General features: G+C 38.7%; 1 protein-coding gene across 10 annotated transcripts in view; it reads left to right on the plus strand.

The window, feature by feature from the left end:
• MBNL2 (muscleblind like splicing regulator 2) overlaps positions 1–16,700 on the plus strand; it is a 152,580-nt gene extending 135,880 nt beyond the window's left edge. For 4 of the 10 annotated variants that reach the window (XR_009536670.1, XR_009536671.1, XR_009536672.1 and 1 more), the window contains 2 exons: positions 6,929–7,154; positions 13,922–14,061. Coding sequence is in view for 3 of the 10 variants with exons in the window: in XM_060128823.1 (XP_059984806.1) it covers positions 16,382–16,446 (65 nt within the window). In the remaining 7 variants the exon portion in view is untranslated. Of the gene's footprint in view, positions 1–6,928; positions 7,155–13,921; positions 14,128–16,381 lie in introns of those variants that run through there. The other 6 variants (XR_009536675.1, XR_009536676.1, XM_060128821.1 and 3 more) reach the window with 4 other exon arrangements.
• Positions 16,701–21,313: the final 4,613 nt, after the last annotated feature.

Consider the following 21,313-nt stretch of genomic DNA (forward strand, 5'->3'; position numbering starts at 1 on the left):
TTCCCATAGTCACTGTTGCCTCAGGCACTGCAGGTCTGACCCAAGACCTGCATTAACTACATCAAAGTTACGAAAGGCGATAAGTCAAAAGAGCAAACTGACTACAACCATGCCATACTTCTATAGTAACAGAAAAGGGAAATGATGATGCAAGTTACATTATAAATTGGAACAAGACCCCAGATCAGTAAGGTGGCTTACCCAAGTCACATAAATAATCAGAGAGCCAGGACTAGAACCCAATTGTCTGTGTCCTGCCTAGGGTAGTGTTTTTTCCCTTTCACCACACTGCCTTCCTGAGAAAGTGCTTTAAATGATCATTAAAGGGACCCCAAAGTACTACAGAGCACACAGACAGCACAAAGATAACACAAGCGTCTCTCCATGAGTAAGCTCTTACCAACTGCCAGACATCATGCTAAGCTTTTATACAAACTATCTCATTAAAACCCAAAATGGCCCAGTAAGGAAATATTCTTCTCCCTAATATACAGATACGGAGACTGCAGCTTTGAGAAGCTGAAAAACTTGTGCAAGGTCATCTATTAAGTGGCAAAACCAGATATACAACCTCCCCCAAGCTCCTAACCTTCCATTTTATAATGAGGAAAAGGACCTACAATGGTTAAGTGACTCAGTCAAGGTTACGTAAGGGATTAGAAACTGATCTCCTAACACCATGCTTAGTCCTCTTTCCCTCCCTCAAACCACAATCCAGCATGAATATGCTAGCTATACATTTTTTTGAAGAGTCAATAGATTTTCTTCCTCCTTAACATTTAGAAAGGTTTTGGAGGAATCAAAAAGATACCCAAGGATGTTAAACTCAATTCCTTCTTTTTCTCAAAATATTGCTCATAACTCTTCCATTAGTCATTCTTTCAATTCTTGTCATTGTTATCCCGAGATATTTGAAAGGGCCAGAGAACCACTTTAGTTATGAAGATCCAGGAGAAAAGGAATTGCTTGAATCAATTCCTATTGTTCATCTTCTTTTCTTTGGTCTTCTCTGACCCCTGTAACACTAAGGATGGCCTTGAACAAGGAAAGAAGTTAAAATAGGGAGATCTAAGGTGTGTGTGAAGAATGAGAAGAAAACCCTACCATATTCCTTTGCCTTGGAAAACTGTGTTTAAGAATTGCTTTCTTTTTTTTTTTTTTTTAACATAAACTCATAACCTAAGTCCCCTCATTTTTCCTGCTGGTTATGTGAACCTATCTGAGAAGAGGTGAAGGTTTGAAAATTGAAGTATGGGTGTTTATTAGACAAGACTGGGTGTGCAGAAGCGTCCATAAATAGTGGTTTGCTCTAAGCCCAGTGATCTAAGAATTATTAGTAAATGCTATACCTTGTCAAACTATTCATATTCATGTTTTGTGGCATAGCCTAAGAAATTAAAATAGGTGAACTATTACCACAGGATAACAGTAGCATCTGCTTACTACCACCAAGCACTTGTTAATTACATTATCTAAGGCTCACAACTACTTATGCATTAGGGACAACGTTTGATTCCCATTACAGAGAAGAGAAATACTAAGAATAAAAGATGTTGAATCACTTACCCATGGTAACACAGTTATTAGGTCTAGAAGCTGGGTTTGAACTGGATCTAAATTTAAAGAGTGGGAGATGCTGCCTCCCATGGGATGTAACTTTTTTTTTAACTTGATTTTTTATTTATTATTTAATTTAATTAATTAATTTATCTATTTGGCCACACCCTGTGGCATGCGGAATTTCCCGGACCAGGGATTGAACTCGTGCCCCCTGCAGTGGAAGCATGGAGTCTTAACCACTGGACCACCAGGGGTGTAATTTTCTATTGCAGTAGACTTGGATCACTGTATGGTACTGGATGTTGATGCTTTTATAATAAAAGATTTTAGTTTGGAAAATGATTAATATGAATGACAGTCAAGACTTTCATGAACAATAAAGAAGTTCAGCCTATATTTATTTAGTTGTCAGTGACAGGTCAAGATATACATACACAGAAAGGGAAGTGCATTTGACATCTTAGAAAATCCTAATCTCATCAAAATCAAATTTATTATCAACACATATGGAGTGTCATACAGACCATATAATATTTAAATGCACAAAATTATTATTTGAATGCCTATTTAAGTAGAAGCTGAAACCAAATTTTATTTAGGATTATGAATTTTCAAATAAATAGACCAAGGGAAGGGAAGCAACATTTATCAAAAAACACTACTACATATCAGACACTTTATATACATTATTTAATTTAATATTCAGTAGAACTCTGTGAAGTGTCTCATCTATTTTCCAGAGGAGAGCAAATTTTAAAGAATAATGTGCTTAAGGTTCAAGCAGGTTGGAAGTGGCTGGACAGTTTTAGAACTCAGGTTCACTGATCTCCAAATCCTGTTCTCTTGTGTCTCCACCATATTTGAATTAGATTGGAGCTTATGGTCAATGTAGGACTGGGGTGAAGTTCTTTATATGGTTCCCTTAAAAACTGCTAACTACTGAATTTACCTATTGGTTTACAAAGTTTTAACCATTTAAGAAGAAAGTTCCAGTAGAAGCAAACCTTTTTAAAATCCAAGTTCGATATCAGAAATGTCTGAAAATATGGTTAGTTGATGAGACCAACAAGGAAATTCAAATTTCAGTCCAGTAAACAAGAGCTAGAAAGTGGATGAATGAGGGCACCATTTCACCCTTCCAAGGGTGGCAAACTGGCAGGAAACTTCTGTAAAAAAAGAGTCTACCAGGAGGAGTCCTTTCATCCAGGACTCTTATTTTTTTTTCTAAACAATAATTTTAAAAGAGAGATACTGTTTTTCTCCACTGTTTTCACAGAACCTTACCTTCATATAAATCTCAGGTTAAACGAACATCACTACTTGATTCGTTCTACTTGAGAAGGAATGTTTTGGGCAGCCTGGAGGAGGCAACTGTGAAAGGAGTGACTAGAGGTTAATTCAGTTGTAGGTAAAACCATAGAGCTCAATTCCATAGTATCCCAAGGAATCGATGACGATTCAGGTACGCAAACAGAAAAATTCCATTTTGAAGCCCAAAATGGGGAGGATAAAAAGAAGGACGGGAGGGAAAGAAGGAAGGAGGCGTTAAGTATTGGCAAGAAAGGAGAAGAGGGAGTTATTGTTTAATGGGCACAGAGTTTCAGTTTGGAATGATGAAAAGTTCTGGAGATGGATGGTGGCGACAATTGCACAATAGTGTGAGTGTACTTAATGCCACTGAACCATACACTTAAAAATGGTTAAAATGGTCAGTTTTATGCTCTGCTTACTTTACCACAATATTTTAATTGGGTGAAGGATCTGAATAGACATTTCTCCAAAGAAGAAAGAATTAGGATTGGAAAGAAAGATGCCTAATTATACGTAGGTTTTTGTTTTTTTTAATCCATAGTATAAAATTATTCTTTTCACATTAAAAATTATTTATTGTTGCTGTGTTTTCCTTTAAGAGTTCTCTTTTCATGAAACAGGTAACTGAGTGCAAATGCAAATTCTTCCTCAGTGAACCACGCAGGCTAGAAGCTGAGTCTATTCTGAGGCCATAACAAAAGCCCACTGTTAACCCAGTGCAATGCATCTTCATACTTTTTCTCAACAAATGTTTATAAAGAGCCCACTATGTGTCATGTGAAATTGAAAATTCTGGGAATACAGCAATGAACAAAACAGTCCCTGTTCTTGTGGCTCTTACACTGTCAAGGGGACAGGCAATAAACCAACATGTAAGTAATTACAGTCAAAGGAATTATTATATAATAAGGATCATCTCAAAAAGTAGAGAAGCTGAAAGAATGGGCCTAAGCACTGAGCTTTGAGGGAGGACAGCTAGTAACAGAGAAATAAGAGAGAACGTAGGAGCTTGCTTTCTTCCTTTGGTTTCTATTTTGCCATCTATTATACCAGGATATTTAGGGCACTTTCTGAGGAGTTATTAGGGAGGACAGATGGCAACCTGGTTAACTACCCACCACACTGCAGAGGTGCCAATGTGGTACAAGCAGAGTGAGACACTGAGGCCCAGAAGGGACACAAAGCTCGTTGGTGGCACAAACAAGCCTCCCGAAATGCCACTCCAGGACTCTCTTTGATTTTTCCTTTGCACCATTATTTTACACACATTGAGTGGTTTTGTTCATCTTTCTCTCGCTCTCTGACACACATACACAAACACCCAGGCAAAGAACGAAAAAGGAAGAAAACAAAACAAAACTACTTTTGCTGGAAATTTTTAAATGGCAGTGTCATCCTATCAATTTGAGAAATGTGGACGATGACTACAATACACAAAGGCACACTTCACGTCCTGCGCATGACATTAACTTACCCTTCTTTTCACTGAATCCCAGCATTTGGTTAATTTTCTGCCTTTGGTGTCTTAAAAACCAGTTCTTAGCAGACTGAATTATACATTCTGCTCCACTGTTTTACTACGGCCAAGATGTGCCCAGGATCCTAAGTCTAACATAATGGTAGAGGATACAAAAGCAGGGCGCTGAGCAGGACTGGGGACTTAATGTTGAATCCAGCAGGATCCTGCTTCTGTGATTTTTCTTGGCCTGATTCTTCAATTTATTACTGGGAGCAAAACCCCATATTGAAAAAAACAGGTTTAAAGGAATGCTTTCGGAATTTCTTTTCAGTCGCTGCGTAAACTGGTTTTTAAAGGTAGAAAAAATGTTTTCTTAGATTCTCCCTTCATGTCCAGAGGTCACCTTCCCTGAAGTAGCCTCAGATGTGGGCAGCCTGTCTAATCCCAGACAGCCTTGCTTGCTCCGTATCTCACTGCACATATTCTAAACTTAATATTTTTAGAAAAATATCTTATTACCTTTTCTATAATATTTTACAGTATTTTTAAATAGTGTGGCCCAATTATTATATATTATTTCTTGATGTAGTAGAGGAATTTAGCCTTCCTTAATATACATACAGTCCCTAATTTTAAAAATGTTTGTTCAAAATTCCCTTTGCCACTTGGTTTGGAACTCAAGTAATTTTCCTATGGAGACAGTGGTGGATTTGATGGTTAGGTCTCCAGGCTGGCCTATAATAGTTTACTTAACTGGTGACATTGCTCAAGGATAATATTGTGCTCACAGCATGAAAGAGGCTAAACACCATGTGCATGGATGTTTCTACATCTTTAGGATTCAAGAAGGATGCCAAAAGCATATGCTTAACCCAAAGTCCCAGACAGCGTGTGATAGGAAAGTCCTTCACCTTCTCCACCAGCTGAGGGGAGAGGAACCACAGTCTATGGTTCATTGCGTGATTGGAATGTTTGTTGGGGAAGGTGTGTGGAGTAGGAATGGGATGTACGGCGTGGAACCAAGAATGCCAGAGGATGAATAGGAAGGTGAAAGCTGGAACCTGGTCCGGGGTGGCCACCAGAGGCATTCACACCACCCTCCTCCTCATTTGCCTTGGATGCTATAATTGATTCGCCAATTTCTTTCTTCCTGGCTGCCGTGTGGCCCTTCCAATCTAGCGTTTTGTTTTACTCCGACCTGCTCTGGCACCTGCAGAGCAGACATGGTCTCACAGCCCCTCTCTTCCTGAATGAGCACACAACACTCCCAAATACGATTTTCTTTTCAACACTGCTATAGCAACAGGGGGAAGCATGAGGAATACAAAATCTCCTCTCAAATGCCTTTCCTTTCTTCCTCATAAATATCATTTTGGAGAAAAAGTCACCCATGAATGATGTATGGATTTTTAGATGATCTGAGGTGTAGACTCCCATCTCACCATGAAGGCAACAGAAGTAAACCTCAGCATTCCCTCAGGGGTGGAGCTGGGAATCATGATCAGAGCATCGCTGCAATCCTCACAAGAGGCTGGATTTTTCCAGGTGACTTGGACTCATGCAAGGAGTGGAATCTTGCTCAAATCAAGAAGCTCCATGTATGTATTTTATCCAGATGATATAAATCGCCAGTGTGGACCCTCGTCAGTAATTTTCAGTGAGGCCAGTGTTACTGCCTTTCATACAAAAACTCAGTAGTATTTTAAATGATAATTCTTAGAAAGTAGATCTGAAAAGTCTTTTTGTTCAAATATCGTAGAGTGGAAAATATTAGACAGTCGTGAGTCATCAGCAAAGTGATATGTCATTGGAAACAGAAGAATTAGAGTTTTAAGTGTAAACTTTATATTAATGACAGAAGGCAAAACAATAATCTGCACTGAAGTACTCTTTAAGTTCTGCTAAATATTGTGGGCCTTCCCACCAACCTCAGGTTGCTCTTCCCAAGAGTGAAACTGGTTGTCACACTTGAGAATTTTCTCCCACAACCCAGTATATGCCTTTTCTGTATAAATAAAACTCCACTTGGAAAACAAATCAAATACAGCAGAAGACCCTGCCCTGCCCTGGAAAAACGTACCGCTCAAATAATGAATGTGACTGGTTTTCAAAGTGTCTTTTCATGCACCTCTAATTATCTTTGAACTTTTTATACAATTAAAATTTACAAATACTGGGACTTCCTTGGTGGTCCCCCGGCTAAGACTTCGCCTTGCAATGCAGGGGGTGCGGGTTCAATCCCTGGTCGGGGAGCTAAGATCCCACAGGCCTCATGGCCAAAAAAACAAAAACAGAAAACAGAAGCAATACTGTAACAAATTCAATAAAGACTTTAAAAAATGTCCACATCAAAAAAAATCTTCAAAAACAAAATTTACAAATAGTCATGAAATAAGTCAAAGTTCTTGAAAGTGTTCATTGATCAACACATATCATGAGAATTACTCTGATAACATATGTCCACCAAGAAACCAAAGGCATTTGCTTTCGATGTTAATAATTCATAGTATGCTAATCTATAGTAATCTACCATAGAATTAAGTACAGAATTCTCTGGCAGCCAAAGATATACAAATGTCTTTCTGCTTTTGTATATAGTTTGCTTCAACCAAAATACAAGTTTCACCTCTCAGACAAAACCAGGGAATTTCAGACAGTAGAGGCTTCCATGGAGAAGACGTGTGGAGTGCTAGGGAGAAGATGCAGAGAATATTAAATAACGCAGGGCCTGGAGGACGGAGGAACGCCAGTGGAAAGTAGCGAAGAGCGACATGAGTGAGAGAACAAGAAGAATACCGTGAATAAAGACAAAGATACTGGGATGGTGAGCAACAGGCTGGCCTCCTTAGCTTGGCCATATTTTTAGGAAATTCCATCCAGTTGTCTATTTTTAGATTAATAATAAGTTTTGTTTAAGGAGACAGTGAAACATCCCTTTCTTTAATTACCTTCTGAGGAAACAGGGCCCTGTTACCATGAGAAGAGATTTCTAAGAAATATTCTAAGTCTAGAAGTTTTCTTCAGGTACCATTTTTGTTTATCTGCCATGTTTCCATCCTCTGAGTGATTCTGCCCCCAGCCTGGAATATTTTTTCTTTTATCTGTATAGAACATGGGGTGGGGGGATGGGGATGAATGTTTCTTTTTCTTGGATATTCCTGAAGCCTTAGCTGCTCTGAAAGGGTAAGAGATGTAAACTCTCCAAGGGGTTCTTTTCCTGCCTCCACCGCAACCTCTTGCTTGTGAGAGGCCTGTTGGTCTTCTGTAGATGCCAACATTGTGGCATTATGCCTCGGTAAGTTCTTACTTATTCAGCCATCCATGCAACCAGTAATTAAGAAGTGTCTCCTATATAGCCAGTCCCATCCTTTTTACTAGGGATCTAAAGAGGAATGAGACAGTGCCCCTGTCCTTACAAAATTCGGTTGTGCTGTGGACCCAGTTAATGCAACAGCCCTGCTTGGAAATGTCTGCTTGAGCTCTTATGCTAGTGGTATGCAGATCCACTGAGATTCCTTCAGATTTCAGCAAGGCCACACAGATATTTGATAAGGTATATTATATCTACCTCTCCAAACTCAACGTTACAACGAGAGTTAGTATTGAATGTTTAACTAAAACATTCATTAGCCCTCTTTTCTAACTGTTTCTCGTGGTTTGGATCCCTAGAAACAGTTGGTCTTTTCACTGAAATGTTTTTTTCTATCATTTAAGCCAAGCAGTAAGAGTTCTTACTGAATTTACTACTGAACTAACATTTTAAAGGATAACTCATCTGACATCTCTGAATGTCTGCAATGCACACATTTACATAAGAAGTGCGAACATGTCTAGAAGTCATCTAGAAGCTCACAATTTCCACAATTATTTACATGTACATTTCCTGGAGATCAGCCACAAGGTAGAAAACTCAGAAAGTATTAATACTTGATACCTGGGAAGCACTGAGGAAATTGTATGTTGATTTGTCTTCTTTGAACCCTCTTGCATGAGTGCTAGTTAGTTCTGCTGTTGAGTTCGTGGTATTCATGCTTTCAAGTTCAGTGTTTCAGCCTCTGCACAGACTATTTTGCTTTCAACCGAGTGCATTTCTCACTCTGGTCAGCTCTTTTTCAAGTGCACACCAAAGGTAAGGGCACATGATGGCTCATTCTGAATCCATCATCAGCTTGGAAAAGACAAGGCAACATGTGTATTTCATATCTGGTGACTCAATCAAGGGAGGTCAGTAATTTCTTTTTAGGTAGAAGGTACCGGTGGGTCAAGTACCCTGTTCCTCTGGGTGAAAGCCAAATGTCTGAAAGTTGCAGGATGAACTCCCCATTAGACGTGCTCTCTTGATCCCGCCCACCATCACCAGCGCTGCCTCCCTGGATGACGCCTTCAGCCTTGGCTACTGCCCGGCTCAGGAAGCTAGCAATCCAGGCTTTGTAAATATCTCCTTCAAGAAAGTAAGGCTCAAGGAGAACACAAACTAGCAGCTCATGGCTGAATTCAGCCCAAAGATATCTGACCCATACAGGGTTGTTTTCCATAATGTGAATCAGCAGCTGAACTTCCAGCTTCTTTTGGCAGATGGAAAGGTCAGGCACTATAGAGCCCAGGCTTCTGCAGGTGACAGGTGGCTGGAGGTGAGTACCTGCTGCTCCATTCCTTCTAGGCACGGGCCCTTCCATCTGCCACACTTCCAGGCTGATCCACCCACTTATGCACATTTCCTGCCTGGCCCCAGTAGGCTTAGTATTGAGGCAGTGCCTAACCCGGTCCTCTCTGCGATGAGCTTGACTGCCATCGCACTGTGAGTCAACGGTAGGCATTTCACTGGGGATGCAGGGGTTATTAAATGGTTGCTCATAACACATTTGGTGGGGAAACAACCCATCTGATGTTCTTTGAGGCCATACATATTTTGTCTTCAGTAAACAAAAATGAGACTCACTGTGTCCTGGGCTCATATGGGAATAATTTACGGATGTGGATTAAGCAGAATCTTTACATCCTTAAATCCAACCACCTGAAGGAGATGTTCATTGCTTGGTAGACTCTGTTGCAGCCAACTGATATTTTTGCCTGCAGACACTCTTGTTAAAACCAGAGGGTCCAGGCTTCCCTGGTGGCGCAGTGGTTGAGAGTCCACCTGCCGATGCAGGGGACACGGGTTCGCGCCCCGGTCCGGGAGGATCCCACATGCCGCGGAGCAGCTGGGCCCGTGAGCCATGGCCGCTGAGCCTGCGCGTCCAGAGCCTGTGCTCCGCAATGGGAGAGGCCACAAGAGTGAGAGGCCCGTGTACCACAAAAAAAAAAAAAACTAGAGGGTCCACTGAAGATTTATGAACGCAGTCATTTTTTGAGATCAAGTGTGTCTTTGTCTTAAAAACAGAATCACCAATTTGGTGGGCATCAGCTATTCTCATTTTTGTGTGTTCTCCTTTTAGTGGAAAAAGAAATTGAAAATAATGCTTTCAGTTCAAGATTTTGATTTACCATAAAAGGTTAGCTAGAATCTTATTTTAATAATTTAATCCCCATCTTCATCATGATTCTGTTATAGAAAATAATACTTATTTGAGGGACTAGTCTATCAGAGAGATAAACAGAAATACAACTTGTTCAATCTATCCGATTTCTTTCCTATGATACAGCTTGCCAGGGCTTCTTAGAAGCTGAAGCGGTGGAACTCTGATTGGGTAGGGGCTTCTGCTGTCATAAGCAGACGTTTGCAGCATCCGTCTGGAGGAGGCCTAGGCTAGGATGTGGTTGACCACCCAGGCAGGGATGACCTAGCAGGGAGCCTAGCAGCCCACAGGTCCATCAGCAGTTGCTATGCACCTGGTTCTTGCACACAGTCATTGCTGCCTCTCATCCAGTGCTCCAGGCTCTGTTTGCATTAGGCCCTACCCCATGGCCTCGCCTTTCCCTGATTCCCAAGCTCCCAGAGGGGTTCTGAGCACTGACCTCCAATGGCACCCTGAGAGGCACAGACCTGCTCTTTGGAATTACTGTCTCCTGGTCCCATCGCAGACTGTCACTACACCCTGGAGGGGATTCCCATGCCAGGGAGCAGAGTGAGCTATAACACCTCTAAGCTCATGCTGGTTTGCACAAGTACTTGGTATATTGTGCAAGCCAGCTGACACTGTTCATGCTGCCTTCTCCATGTCTGTGAAAAATGACCGGCAATACTGACATAGCTCTTAAGGCTTTGATAAAAATTTCTTAGTACCTCCTGGAAAATCAGGGGAGTATCTATTAAAATTAAAACAGAGACAATAACGATGCTTCAGGGAGGGGACTTTTAGGGGACCTAGTGTAGTAGCTATTTCTCTGACCTCTACATATGCTGGCAGTCCCCAGGGGAGTTTTCGACTGACCTTTCCAAAAAAGCATGGGCTGCAGTGCCTGGAGGTTGAGGAAGGAATTTTGGATATCAGCCTCAGTTTTGATGAGTTCAGGGCAGGAAGGATGCCACTGACAGCTAGTCTATAGAGGTCACTTTGGTGAACTGTGGTTTACTTAACCATTGTTTTAAAATAGGCCAGCTCAGGATTAGGACTTGTCAATATCAGACTTGGAGCCCATGTTCTGGGACCACATATAAGCCTGTTCTTTTAGGAATTTTGTATCTATATTGAAATATTCAGGTACCTCCTGAAGCTTTTTTTTTTTTTTTTTGGTGGTACGCGGGCCTCTCACTGTTGTGGCCTCTCCCGTTGCGGAGCACAGGCTCCGGACGCGCAGGCTCAGTGGCCATGGCTCACGGGCCCAGCCGCTCCGCGGCATATGGGATCCTCCCGGACCAGGGCACGAACCCGTGTCCCCTGCATCGGCAGGTGGACTCTCAACCACTGCGCCACCAGGGAAGCCCCCTCCTGAAGCTTTTGATCCTCCTGGCCATTGAAATTACAATGGAGGCTGAAGAAGTTTTCATATATAGAACCTATTTTATATGTTCATATTGAATTGGTGTGGAAGAGAATCTCCAAAGAGAGGCAATAGGGAAACACAAGATTACCTATTCATCTTGTTTTAAATTATGGTGTTTTGATGTGAATTAAAAATATAATCTGACTAAAGAAAAGCCATAGCAAAAACTAGACAGAAGAGCCCTCCTTCCCTCAAAACAGCTTCTCCACACCCTTCCCGCTTGACACAGCCCACTTGGCCCTCCTCTTCCCTCCAGAGGTTCCTTCCTGCTGGAAACTGTCCTCCCCTCCCCGTGGGCCCTACGACCTGTAATGTCATGTGCCTTCTAACATCAGAAGCAGCGATCAAAGGGGCAGGAGTGCAACAAGAGGCTCTCAGTGGGGAACCGGTCCTCATCTGCATTCCTCATCTGTCTATATTTCCAAAATGTATTTCACCCCAGAGTACACCTAATTCAGACTGTACCAACAAAGCTATATTTCTCAGGAAAAAATTTAATAATCAAATGGTATTTTTGAGAAAAATGTTACCACCAAAAAACACCCATAGCTTTCCTACCATCTAAGATCAAATCTCTTAAACCTCTTGAAGCTCACAGCTGGCGGGGGTGTAATTCATTTTTTAACATCACACATACAGTCCTCAAGACAGCCCAACACATAGACCAGGGTATGGCCAGAGTTTTCTGGCCTAGATGCCAGGAAGCAGTGCGGCTGAGAGTTCAGTAGTACCAGAGGTCATTTTTATTTACGTCTTTATCCATACAACGGATGGTGTGTAGGCTGAGGCAGAGGGGCAAAGCAGTCTGGGTGAGCCCAGTTAATGCTTTTAGTTAACTTCAGGGCTGATTTACAGTTCAATTACATCTGGGTGGTTGGACACATCTGTTTGTCAAATTCAAGTCCAAAGCATTGTTAACTAATTTCTATAATACAGATTTGCCCGTTGCTGGGCTCTCTGTAGGATACTTTTTCTTTCCAGGTGGTTGGGAATTTTCATCCTATATGGCATTTTCATTTCAGTTAATAAGCAAGAATGTGAATATGTTCTAAAGCATATATTATTATATATATCAATTTAAGAAACTGCAAGTTTGTTTTCCATAAATATTTTAGAGAGTCTTCTGCTAAAGTGAAAAGAAAGACAAAAGAAAAACATGATCTGATGTCCTAGGGCACATTCTTATTTGGAAAACTTACAGACAAGATTGAAGCTAAGGGATGAAACAGAATAATTCCTATTTAATAATCAAATATCTAAATCTAAAAATGAAGCTATAATATAGCCATCTGAAGAATTTGAATGTTAGCTATTTGCAATGACTGTTCAAAGACAGTATGATAATATTTACATATAAACCATTATATCCCATTATTTTTATTTGTATATCAGTACATGAGATATTTTTTCCCAATTAATTTTAAATTCCTAGAACTTTTTGAAAAACAAAAAAATGATCTGATCTTATCCAAAGTTTTGAGTTTCCATTTAGTATAAATATTTAACACACATGAATTCTTCCTCTATTTTTATCAATTCCATACATATCTGTATATTCCAATAAAATAAAGGATACTCATATTTATTTCAGAGGAGAAATTCAGTGTATGTACTAAAACTGTTTTATATTAACTGCAGAAATACCCACTTAACGTAAAAAATATCCACATGTATAAATTCTTACATAATGGGATAAGAAATCATACTTGGAGAAATGAGGCTTTTATTGGGAACTGGATCCCAGTGTGTAGGAATATTGGCTGACCTTGACCATAAAGAATATTTACCGGTTATTTCGAAAACAAAGACTCTTGGCTATTTAATAAATAAACATTTTGTTTATTAATTGCACAAAGTTTTGTCAAAGCATTGCATAAAGAATAAATATTTTTGTTAGAATGTGTCAAAAGCTTGGCTTTTAAGCTTGACATTTAGTTGACTGGGTCACACAGGGCAAACTCCCTGTCCTTTGCAAAGTTATGGAGTTGGAAATGAACTTATATCAAACTTGCATTTGATAGTTTAGTTTTATCTGGGCTTTTTGAATTATCAAGACTGTTTTTAACAGCTTTATTAGAATGTTATTTCTTTTTTCTTTAATATGGGACATTTAAACGTTCCTGAATTTGAAACTAATTGTTATTGTATCTTGGGAACAAAATTTTGATGGGAACATATCTTTGAATTATAAATGCAAGTTAATAGATAAGTATTACTTAATTTGTTACACATTTTTAAATATTTGTATTTAATCTTTACAAAGAACCTTTCACGTACAAACTAATTCTTTGATTAGACTTCCTGATCACATTAGCAAATATTAATTGAATGAGAATTGAACGTATAATAAAGAGATATGAAGCCAAAACTAAGAAAAGAGATTAAGGTCTAAACACACTGCATGCCCATATATATGCAGTCACAGTTACAGAAAATAGTGTGCATTTGAATCATCATTCTTTACAGTGGCCACATAGCAGAAGTGCTTAAGTGTAAACATTTTCAGCATGAAGGGTGGGGATTGTGCAAAATTATAATTGCATCAAAACTATGAGAAATTGCAGAAAATTCCTATTTTTAAATGTCTATCTTCAAGGAGTAAAACTTAAACTAGCTATCTCCCCTCAAGAAGGATGTCTAAATCACACTTGTCTTTTTCTTTAACAGATAATTCTGAAATAATCAGCAGAAATGGAATGGAATGCCAAGAATCTGCATTGAGAATAACTAAACATTGTTACTGTACATACTATCCTGTTTCCTCCTCAATAGAATTGCCACAAACTGCATGCTAAATAAAGATTTAGTTCTTCTGGACCGACCACAACTCTAAGAAGCTAGTGCTGCTATATCATATATGAGTATTAAATATGGTATGCTTAGTATATTCCAACCTAAGATAGTTAACTACCTGAGACCAGCTGTGATGTTTAAAGACATAAAGGATAAAGTTTACTTTTAAAGGGTTTCTAAACATAGTTTCTGTCCTAGGAATATTGTCTTATCTCCATAACTATAGCTGATGCAGAAAGTCCAACCAATTTACTCATTTTGACTCAGAATATTTCAAAGTTAGCAATAAACAATTAGCATTAGTTAAAAAAAAAACAAACCTATTCCAAGGGCAGGTTCGATTCTAACTTCAATTACTGTCATTTCATTTACCTACTGGATCAAAGCTATGTTTCACTTCTTGACAACACGAATGCTGCAGCAAAGATGAGAAGTGAAGTAAAACCGTTACCTGTCCTGCAGGTCTAAAATTTGAATGGAAATTCAAGCACAAGTACTGGGGACACATCAAAGTGTGGTATTTGGTTTGCCTGGAGATGCCGCATTGAATCATGTGATTCTAGAATAACATTAACTAGATTGAAAAAGAAACTTTGCACGGTATGATCTTCATACCCCACCAAACAAAGTCTTGAAGGTATTATTTTACAAGTATATTTTTAAAATTGTTTTATAAGAGAGACTTTGTAGAAGTGCCTAGATTTTGCCAGACTTCATCCAGCTTGACAAGAATGAGAGGCCCATGCCAACAGTCTAATCAAAAGGATTAGTCTTTCAAACTCACCATCCGGTTGCCTGTTACAGAATAACTCTTCTGAACTAAAAACCTAGACAAACAAAGGAAGCTGTAGGTGAGGAGATCTGTATAATATTCTAATTTAAGTAAGTTTGAGTTTAGTCACTGAAAATTTGACTGTGACTTTAATCTAAATTACTATGTAAACAAAAAGTAGATAGTTTCACTTTTTAAAAAATCCATTACTGTTTTGCATTTCAAAAGTTGGATTAAAAGGTTGTAACTGACTACAGCATGGAAAAAAATAGTTCTTTTAATTCTTTCACCTTAAAGCATATTTTATGTCTCAAAAGTATAAAAAACTTTAATACAAGTACATACATATATATACACATACATATATATATACTATATATGGATGAAACATATTTTAATGTTGTTTACTTTTTTAAATACTTGGTTGATCTTCAAGGTAATAGCGATACAATTAAATTTTGTTCAGAAAGTTTGTTTTAAAGTTTATTTTAAGCACTATCATACCAAATATTTCATATTTCACATTTTATATGTTGCACATAGCCTATACAGTACCTACATAGTTTTTAAATTATTGTTTAAAAAACGAAACAGCTGTTATGAATTACTATTATGTGTAATTGTTTAAAACATCCATTTTCTTTGTGAACGTATTAGTGATTGAAGTATTTTGACTTTTGAGATTGAATGTAAAATATTTTAAATTTTGGCACCACCGCCTGTTCTGAAAACTAGATGCATCAACCATATCATTTTTGTTTGAGGAAAAAGAAATCTGCCATTTTAATTAATGTTGGTCAAAGTCTAATGACTATTTATCTTATATCGTAGATTTGATAACCCTATCAAAAAAAATCACATTCTAAGTGTAATCTTACATAGTGCTTGTATTGTTGCATTTGTTTTAATTTGTGGGAAAGTATTGTATCTAACTTGTATTTCTTTGGTAGTTTCATCTTTATGTATTATTGATATTTGTAATTTTCTCAGCTATAACAATGTAGTTATGCTACAACTTGCCTAAAACATTCAAACTTATTTTCTTTTTTCTTTGTTAATTCACTTAAACTCATTGAAAACATAGTATACATTACTAAAAGGTAAATTATGGGAATCACTGAAATATTTTTGTAGACTAATTATTGTAACATTGTCTTTTTTTTCTTTTGTTTCATGATTTTGATTTTTAAAGTTTTTAGCACACAACTATTTTCAGCCCTTTAATAATGGAGCATCAGAAACATCACCTATACCCCCAAGCGAATATAGGAGACTGTATTTTTACTATGATATCCATTTTCCAGAATTGTGATTGTAATATGCAAAGAGTCATAAATATGCCATTTACAGTAAGGAGGAGGCAAGGCAAATGCATAGATGTACAAATATATGTACAACAGATTTTGCTTTTTATTTATTTATAATGTAATTTTATAGAATAATTCTGGGATTTGAGAGGATCTAAAACTATTTTTCTGTATAAATATTATTTGCCAAAAGTTTGTTTATATTCAGAAGTCTGACTATGATGAATAAATCTTAAATGCTTTGTTTAATTACAGAACAAAATCACCAATATCCAAGACATGATGATAGCAATTCAACAAATACTGTAGTTAAAAGATGAACTCGCCACTTGTATGGGAACTACATTTCACTCTTGGTTTTCAGGATATAACAGCACTTCACCTAAATATTCTTTGAGCCATATCACTGGTAACATTTCTACTAAATCTTTCTGTAACACTTAAAGAATTCCCTCATTCATTACCTTACAGTGTAAACAGGAGTCTAATTTGTATCAATTCTATGTTTTGGTTGTAATATTCAGTTCACTCACCCAATGTACAACCAATGAAATAAAAGAAGCATTTAAAAGGATTTCCAGTCATCCTCCTTTTTTTGTTGTTGAGACAGATTGATAATTAGCCAAAACAAATGGTTTTTACATTCATACAGATAACATTTTGTAGCTTCAAAGAAGAGCAGGCTTTGGATTTTTGGGCTTTTTAACAGTAAGAAAAACAATTTACAAGGATCATTTTGGAACTACTTCTTTATCCTTTGAAATTAGAAATAAAAATAAATCCCACCACTCAGCCCTCATCTTCAGAATTCTGCCTGAATATGAAGATATGTGAAGAGATCAGTAACCAAATGGGGAGCAAAACGTCAGTTAATTAACAGACAAGAAAATGCCCATTAATCCATAAGACAGGCTTTCAGGTAAGAGCCTGACTGAGCAACGTGTCTTAGACCTTAGGCTGCAGATAGAGGCAGAATGATGAAACCTGTTCTACGTGGACATCCTGGCTGGGTGGACTGAGGAGAGCACAAGAGCTGAGCATCACACCTGAGGGCAGGTGCTCAACAAAGTGAGGCCTCCTGAGAGGTGCGGGGCACCTTCTCAGTCTTCTTTCTCTATCTTTTGGGGCCCATGATATTTCTCAGGGAAGGTGGGAACAGTCCTTGTCATGCAGAGGTTGGCGGAAGTCACCTCCTCTATGGGCCAAGGCAGGAACAGGGAGAGAAGAAGATTTTCTCCATGGCAGGTTTAAAGCTTCAGGCCTTCTGAGTGATTATGAGACCCCCTATAAGGGTAGACAACACAAACATTCAACAGATCAGGCATATACAAATAAAGGCACTTGTATTTTTAAACAGTGCCATCAGGAATTCCAAGGGTAAAAATACTTTCACACCTTTGTGGATGTTTGAAAAATTGGCTATATGTTTGGGTGAGCAATTTCTTTTACTGTAAAAGCAGAAGAAAAGTTGCTATTCCATCAGTCACTCCTGACAAGAAAACATTCTCTGTTAAGTTAGTTCAAGGTGTCAAGTTTCGAGAACAAGTTGTTATTTTAAGTGAAAAATCTAAGACAAACTGTACTCAAAAATTTTCACACCTGGTTTATGAGGTGTAATTTTCATCAGTAGACTGACTTTTTATGGTACTTACTACATCAAAATCAAAAGAGAAATTTAAACCTTAGAGGATAAAACTAATTTATCTCTTCAGCACAGAAAATACTTAAATATCAATTATTCTATAATTATCTGCCAATAGGAAGGTGTTATTTTAATTTGGGGCAGCCCAAACTAAAAATAATGTTTCAGACTCAGAAACATACTCTCTTTATTATTAACCACAGTTCTTCTGCAATACTTTAAAGCTTTTAGGGGCAGCCAGGCAAACCAAAATCTAGTTCAACATTCTGACGTCCGTGACAAGGAAATACTGGCTCGCTGAAGAATGAGTTCTTCTTCCCCGCCAAGTATCCTAGGGTCTCCGAAATATTAGGCTACCATTGCTGTTGGACTGGGCTATGTCCATAGAAATGACTGAGTCACTATGAATCAGAACGAATCATACAAAATGAACACAGTAGTGACTTCCCTCCATGCTTTTGGTGGGAGGGGGGGTGGCAGGGATGGGGAAGGACTGGGATTGAGAATATTCCCCAGGGACTAGCTTATGTGTCAAGCACTATGTGAAATAGTCCATATAGGTTTCTATATAGAAACTCACCCCGGTTGTTGAGGAGAATTACTAATAACTAATAAGTAAGTTCTAACGGCTGCAGAGATTCTTAATCAAGATACACAGAGGCTCTGCTGTGACAAGCAGCTTGATTCTAGATCAACACTACCTTGCCGAGTCTGCCCTCAGGGTGACTAGATCCACAGCTGTCCAGGGGATTTCAAATGCATGACCAACAGTCATGTGACTTTCTCCCTCTGCTTCAGCGACTCTGAAGAACGACGGCCCACCCACTTGAGGTGTCCTTTTAGGTCCCCCATGTAAATGTCATATGTGCTATGTGGCCTATATTTTAATAAAACCATTTCAGAAAAGTTGGTGAAAACATATAGCTATTTTCATGAAATAGGGTATAATCAGAAAGTAACTTTGTCTTGTTCATATATACTTGACATAATCCTTAGCATTATGAAGGAGTTATTATACCTGGAATGTACATGAGATATCAAGACACATAAAAATTAAGTAACTCATTTAAGATCCCATAGAGCAGCAGAACTCTCAAGCCCTGGCTTGTCCTAACTCTACGGTCATGTTGACGTGAGCTTTATTTGTGGCAAACTTTCAGGCCCAAATTTCAGAAAAGAATTCAGAGTAGACCATTCATCCAAGTTTAAGATGAAGCCATGATAAGAATCCTTTCATAGGATATATAAACAGGCTTTCTTCCCTATCGCAAGAATTCAATTTATGAAATATTTTGTAGCTCTGGGCTGCAAAGTACTATTCTAGGTTTAGGACAGAGCCTAATTCTTTATTAGGACCAGAGGCAGCTGGAGGGAATGTGACATTGCACCATCCCTCCAGCGTCATCCAGTTTTTTAAATCAAACTTCAATATGATTCTCTTGAAATAAAAAATATTGAAAGTCACTGAATTTTTCCCAATAAGCGTATGTCATTAAGTCATGATGAAGCAGCCCCTAAAAAGATGAACATGTCACATAAGCCAGAGAGAATGATTTCCTAGATAAAGGTCACACATGGATCACACACACCTAAAATCCAACTGTGTCCAGACAGTCATTCCTTTCTCTGATAACTTTGCTCTTGGGTCTTTTCAGGACTTGGGCTTATATAAACAAAGGGAGAAGTTTATTTATCAATCCTCCTGTGTAAACTAAAATGATCTAAATTACGGGAATCTAACTTTTCTTTCGTTAGAGGAACTTTCTTTCAAACGAAGGGGTCACCCCACAACAGTACAAAAGCAAAACAACAGGAAAGTGCTCTCCTTGCTGAGGCTCTCTGTTCCTCTACTAAGTGCTGCAACGCACACAAAGGTGGAAACCCACTCACTTAAATATAAAACCTGTGGCTTTACAGAGGGAGAAGAGTATACTCAAAGTAGCATGGCAGGGACTTCCCTGGTGCTCCAGTGGTTAAGACTTTGACTTCCAATGCAGGGGGTGTGGGTTTGATCCCTGGTCGGGGAGCTAAGATCCCACAGGCCTCAAGGCCAAAAAACCAAAACACAAAACAGAAGCAATATTGTAACAAATTCAATAAAGACTTTGAAAATGGTCCACATCAAAAAAATCTTAAAAAAAAAAAGGTAGCGTGGCAGCTTAGGAAACCTGGCTCATAAGTTCTAAATATGTCTGAGGAACCTGATGGCCTATATATATGGAGGTAACAAACATACCACAGAATAAATATACATGCAACACTCTCACACACACGTTTATATGGAGAGCAATCTAAACACATTATTGTCCATAAACACAAAGCTGAGGATCTCTCAGTTCTGCAGAAAGGAATGATCAGTGTCTGCATTTCCCAATAGTCTAGTGGTTAAGAGCAAATTTTACAGTCTTATAGCTCAAGTTTGACTCTCAACTCTGCTTTTTACAGCTTCTGAGCTTCGGTGTTTTTTCATCGGTAAGCTGGGTCTAACAGGATCTCTCTCACCTAGACATTATAATGATTCAATGAAAGAACGTGCACTGACCACAGAGAACAGAGTCTGACATATAGCAAACTCTCAGTGAATATTAGTAACTCTTCTTAAAATAATATTAAAGTACGCTCCTGGGTTTCCCTATCAGTATTTATTTCCTCATTCTATCCAAACATCTCTTGGCAACTAAGAGGCACCTCTTCTATGTCCTCGATGACAATGTCAAAAGCTGACAAGCAAATTATAGGGGGGTTATAATAACAAATAATGAGCTGCATTATTTCTGGGGAAGCCTACAATTACTTCAATTCAACAAATGCTCACTGAGCCCCGACTAAGCACTGCTAAGCTGTTCAAGGAACACGAACATGGGCAAAGTCCAGTTCCTACTCTCTAGAAGCTTTCTGTGGAGCAGAAGAGGAAAAGTAAACCTGTGAAAAAATGGAGAAAGGATAAAGAGTACTATAGTTTCCCAAGGCTGCTGGAACCAAGACCTGCACAGAGGGTAGCTTACAGAAACAGAAATGAATTCTCTCCAGTTCTGTAGACTAACGTCTGAAATCATGGAGTTGGCAGGGCCTAGATCCCTTTGCGGCTATGGAGAGAATCCTTCCCTGCCTCTTCCTAGCTTCCGGTGCAGGCCATCAATCCTTGGCGTTCCTTAGCTCACAGCTGCGTCCCTCCAGTCTCTGTTTCCATCACCACAGGGTCTCGCCCCGTGTGTCTGTCTTCACATTATCTTCTTATAAGGCCACCAGTCATCTTGGATTAGGACCCACCCTAATGACCTCATCTTAACTTGATGACATCTGCAAAGACCCTATTTCCAAATAAGGTCACGTTCACAGGGACCAGGGGTTGGGATGTCAACATGTCCTTTTGAGGGACACAGTTTGACCTGTCACAACGACAACCTAAATAAAGATAGGTTTCTATAGATATCAAAATATCAATGAAAGGGTTTCTGTTGTCTTTTCAATAAGAAGATCCCACCTACATGATATATGATGACCAAAGTCATGACCCCTTAGGACTCTTCCATTTGCTTTGTTTT

This window comes from Lagenorhynchus albirostris, chromosome 18 (genome assembly GCF_949774975.1).
Source record: "Lagenorhynchus albirostris chromosome 18, mLagAlb1.1, whole genome shotgun sequence".
In the NCBI taxonomy this organism is placed as follows: domain Eukaryota; kingdom Metazoa; phylum Chordata; class Mammalia; order Artiodactyla; family Delphinidae; genus Lagenorhynchus; species Lagenorhynchus albirostris.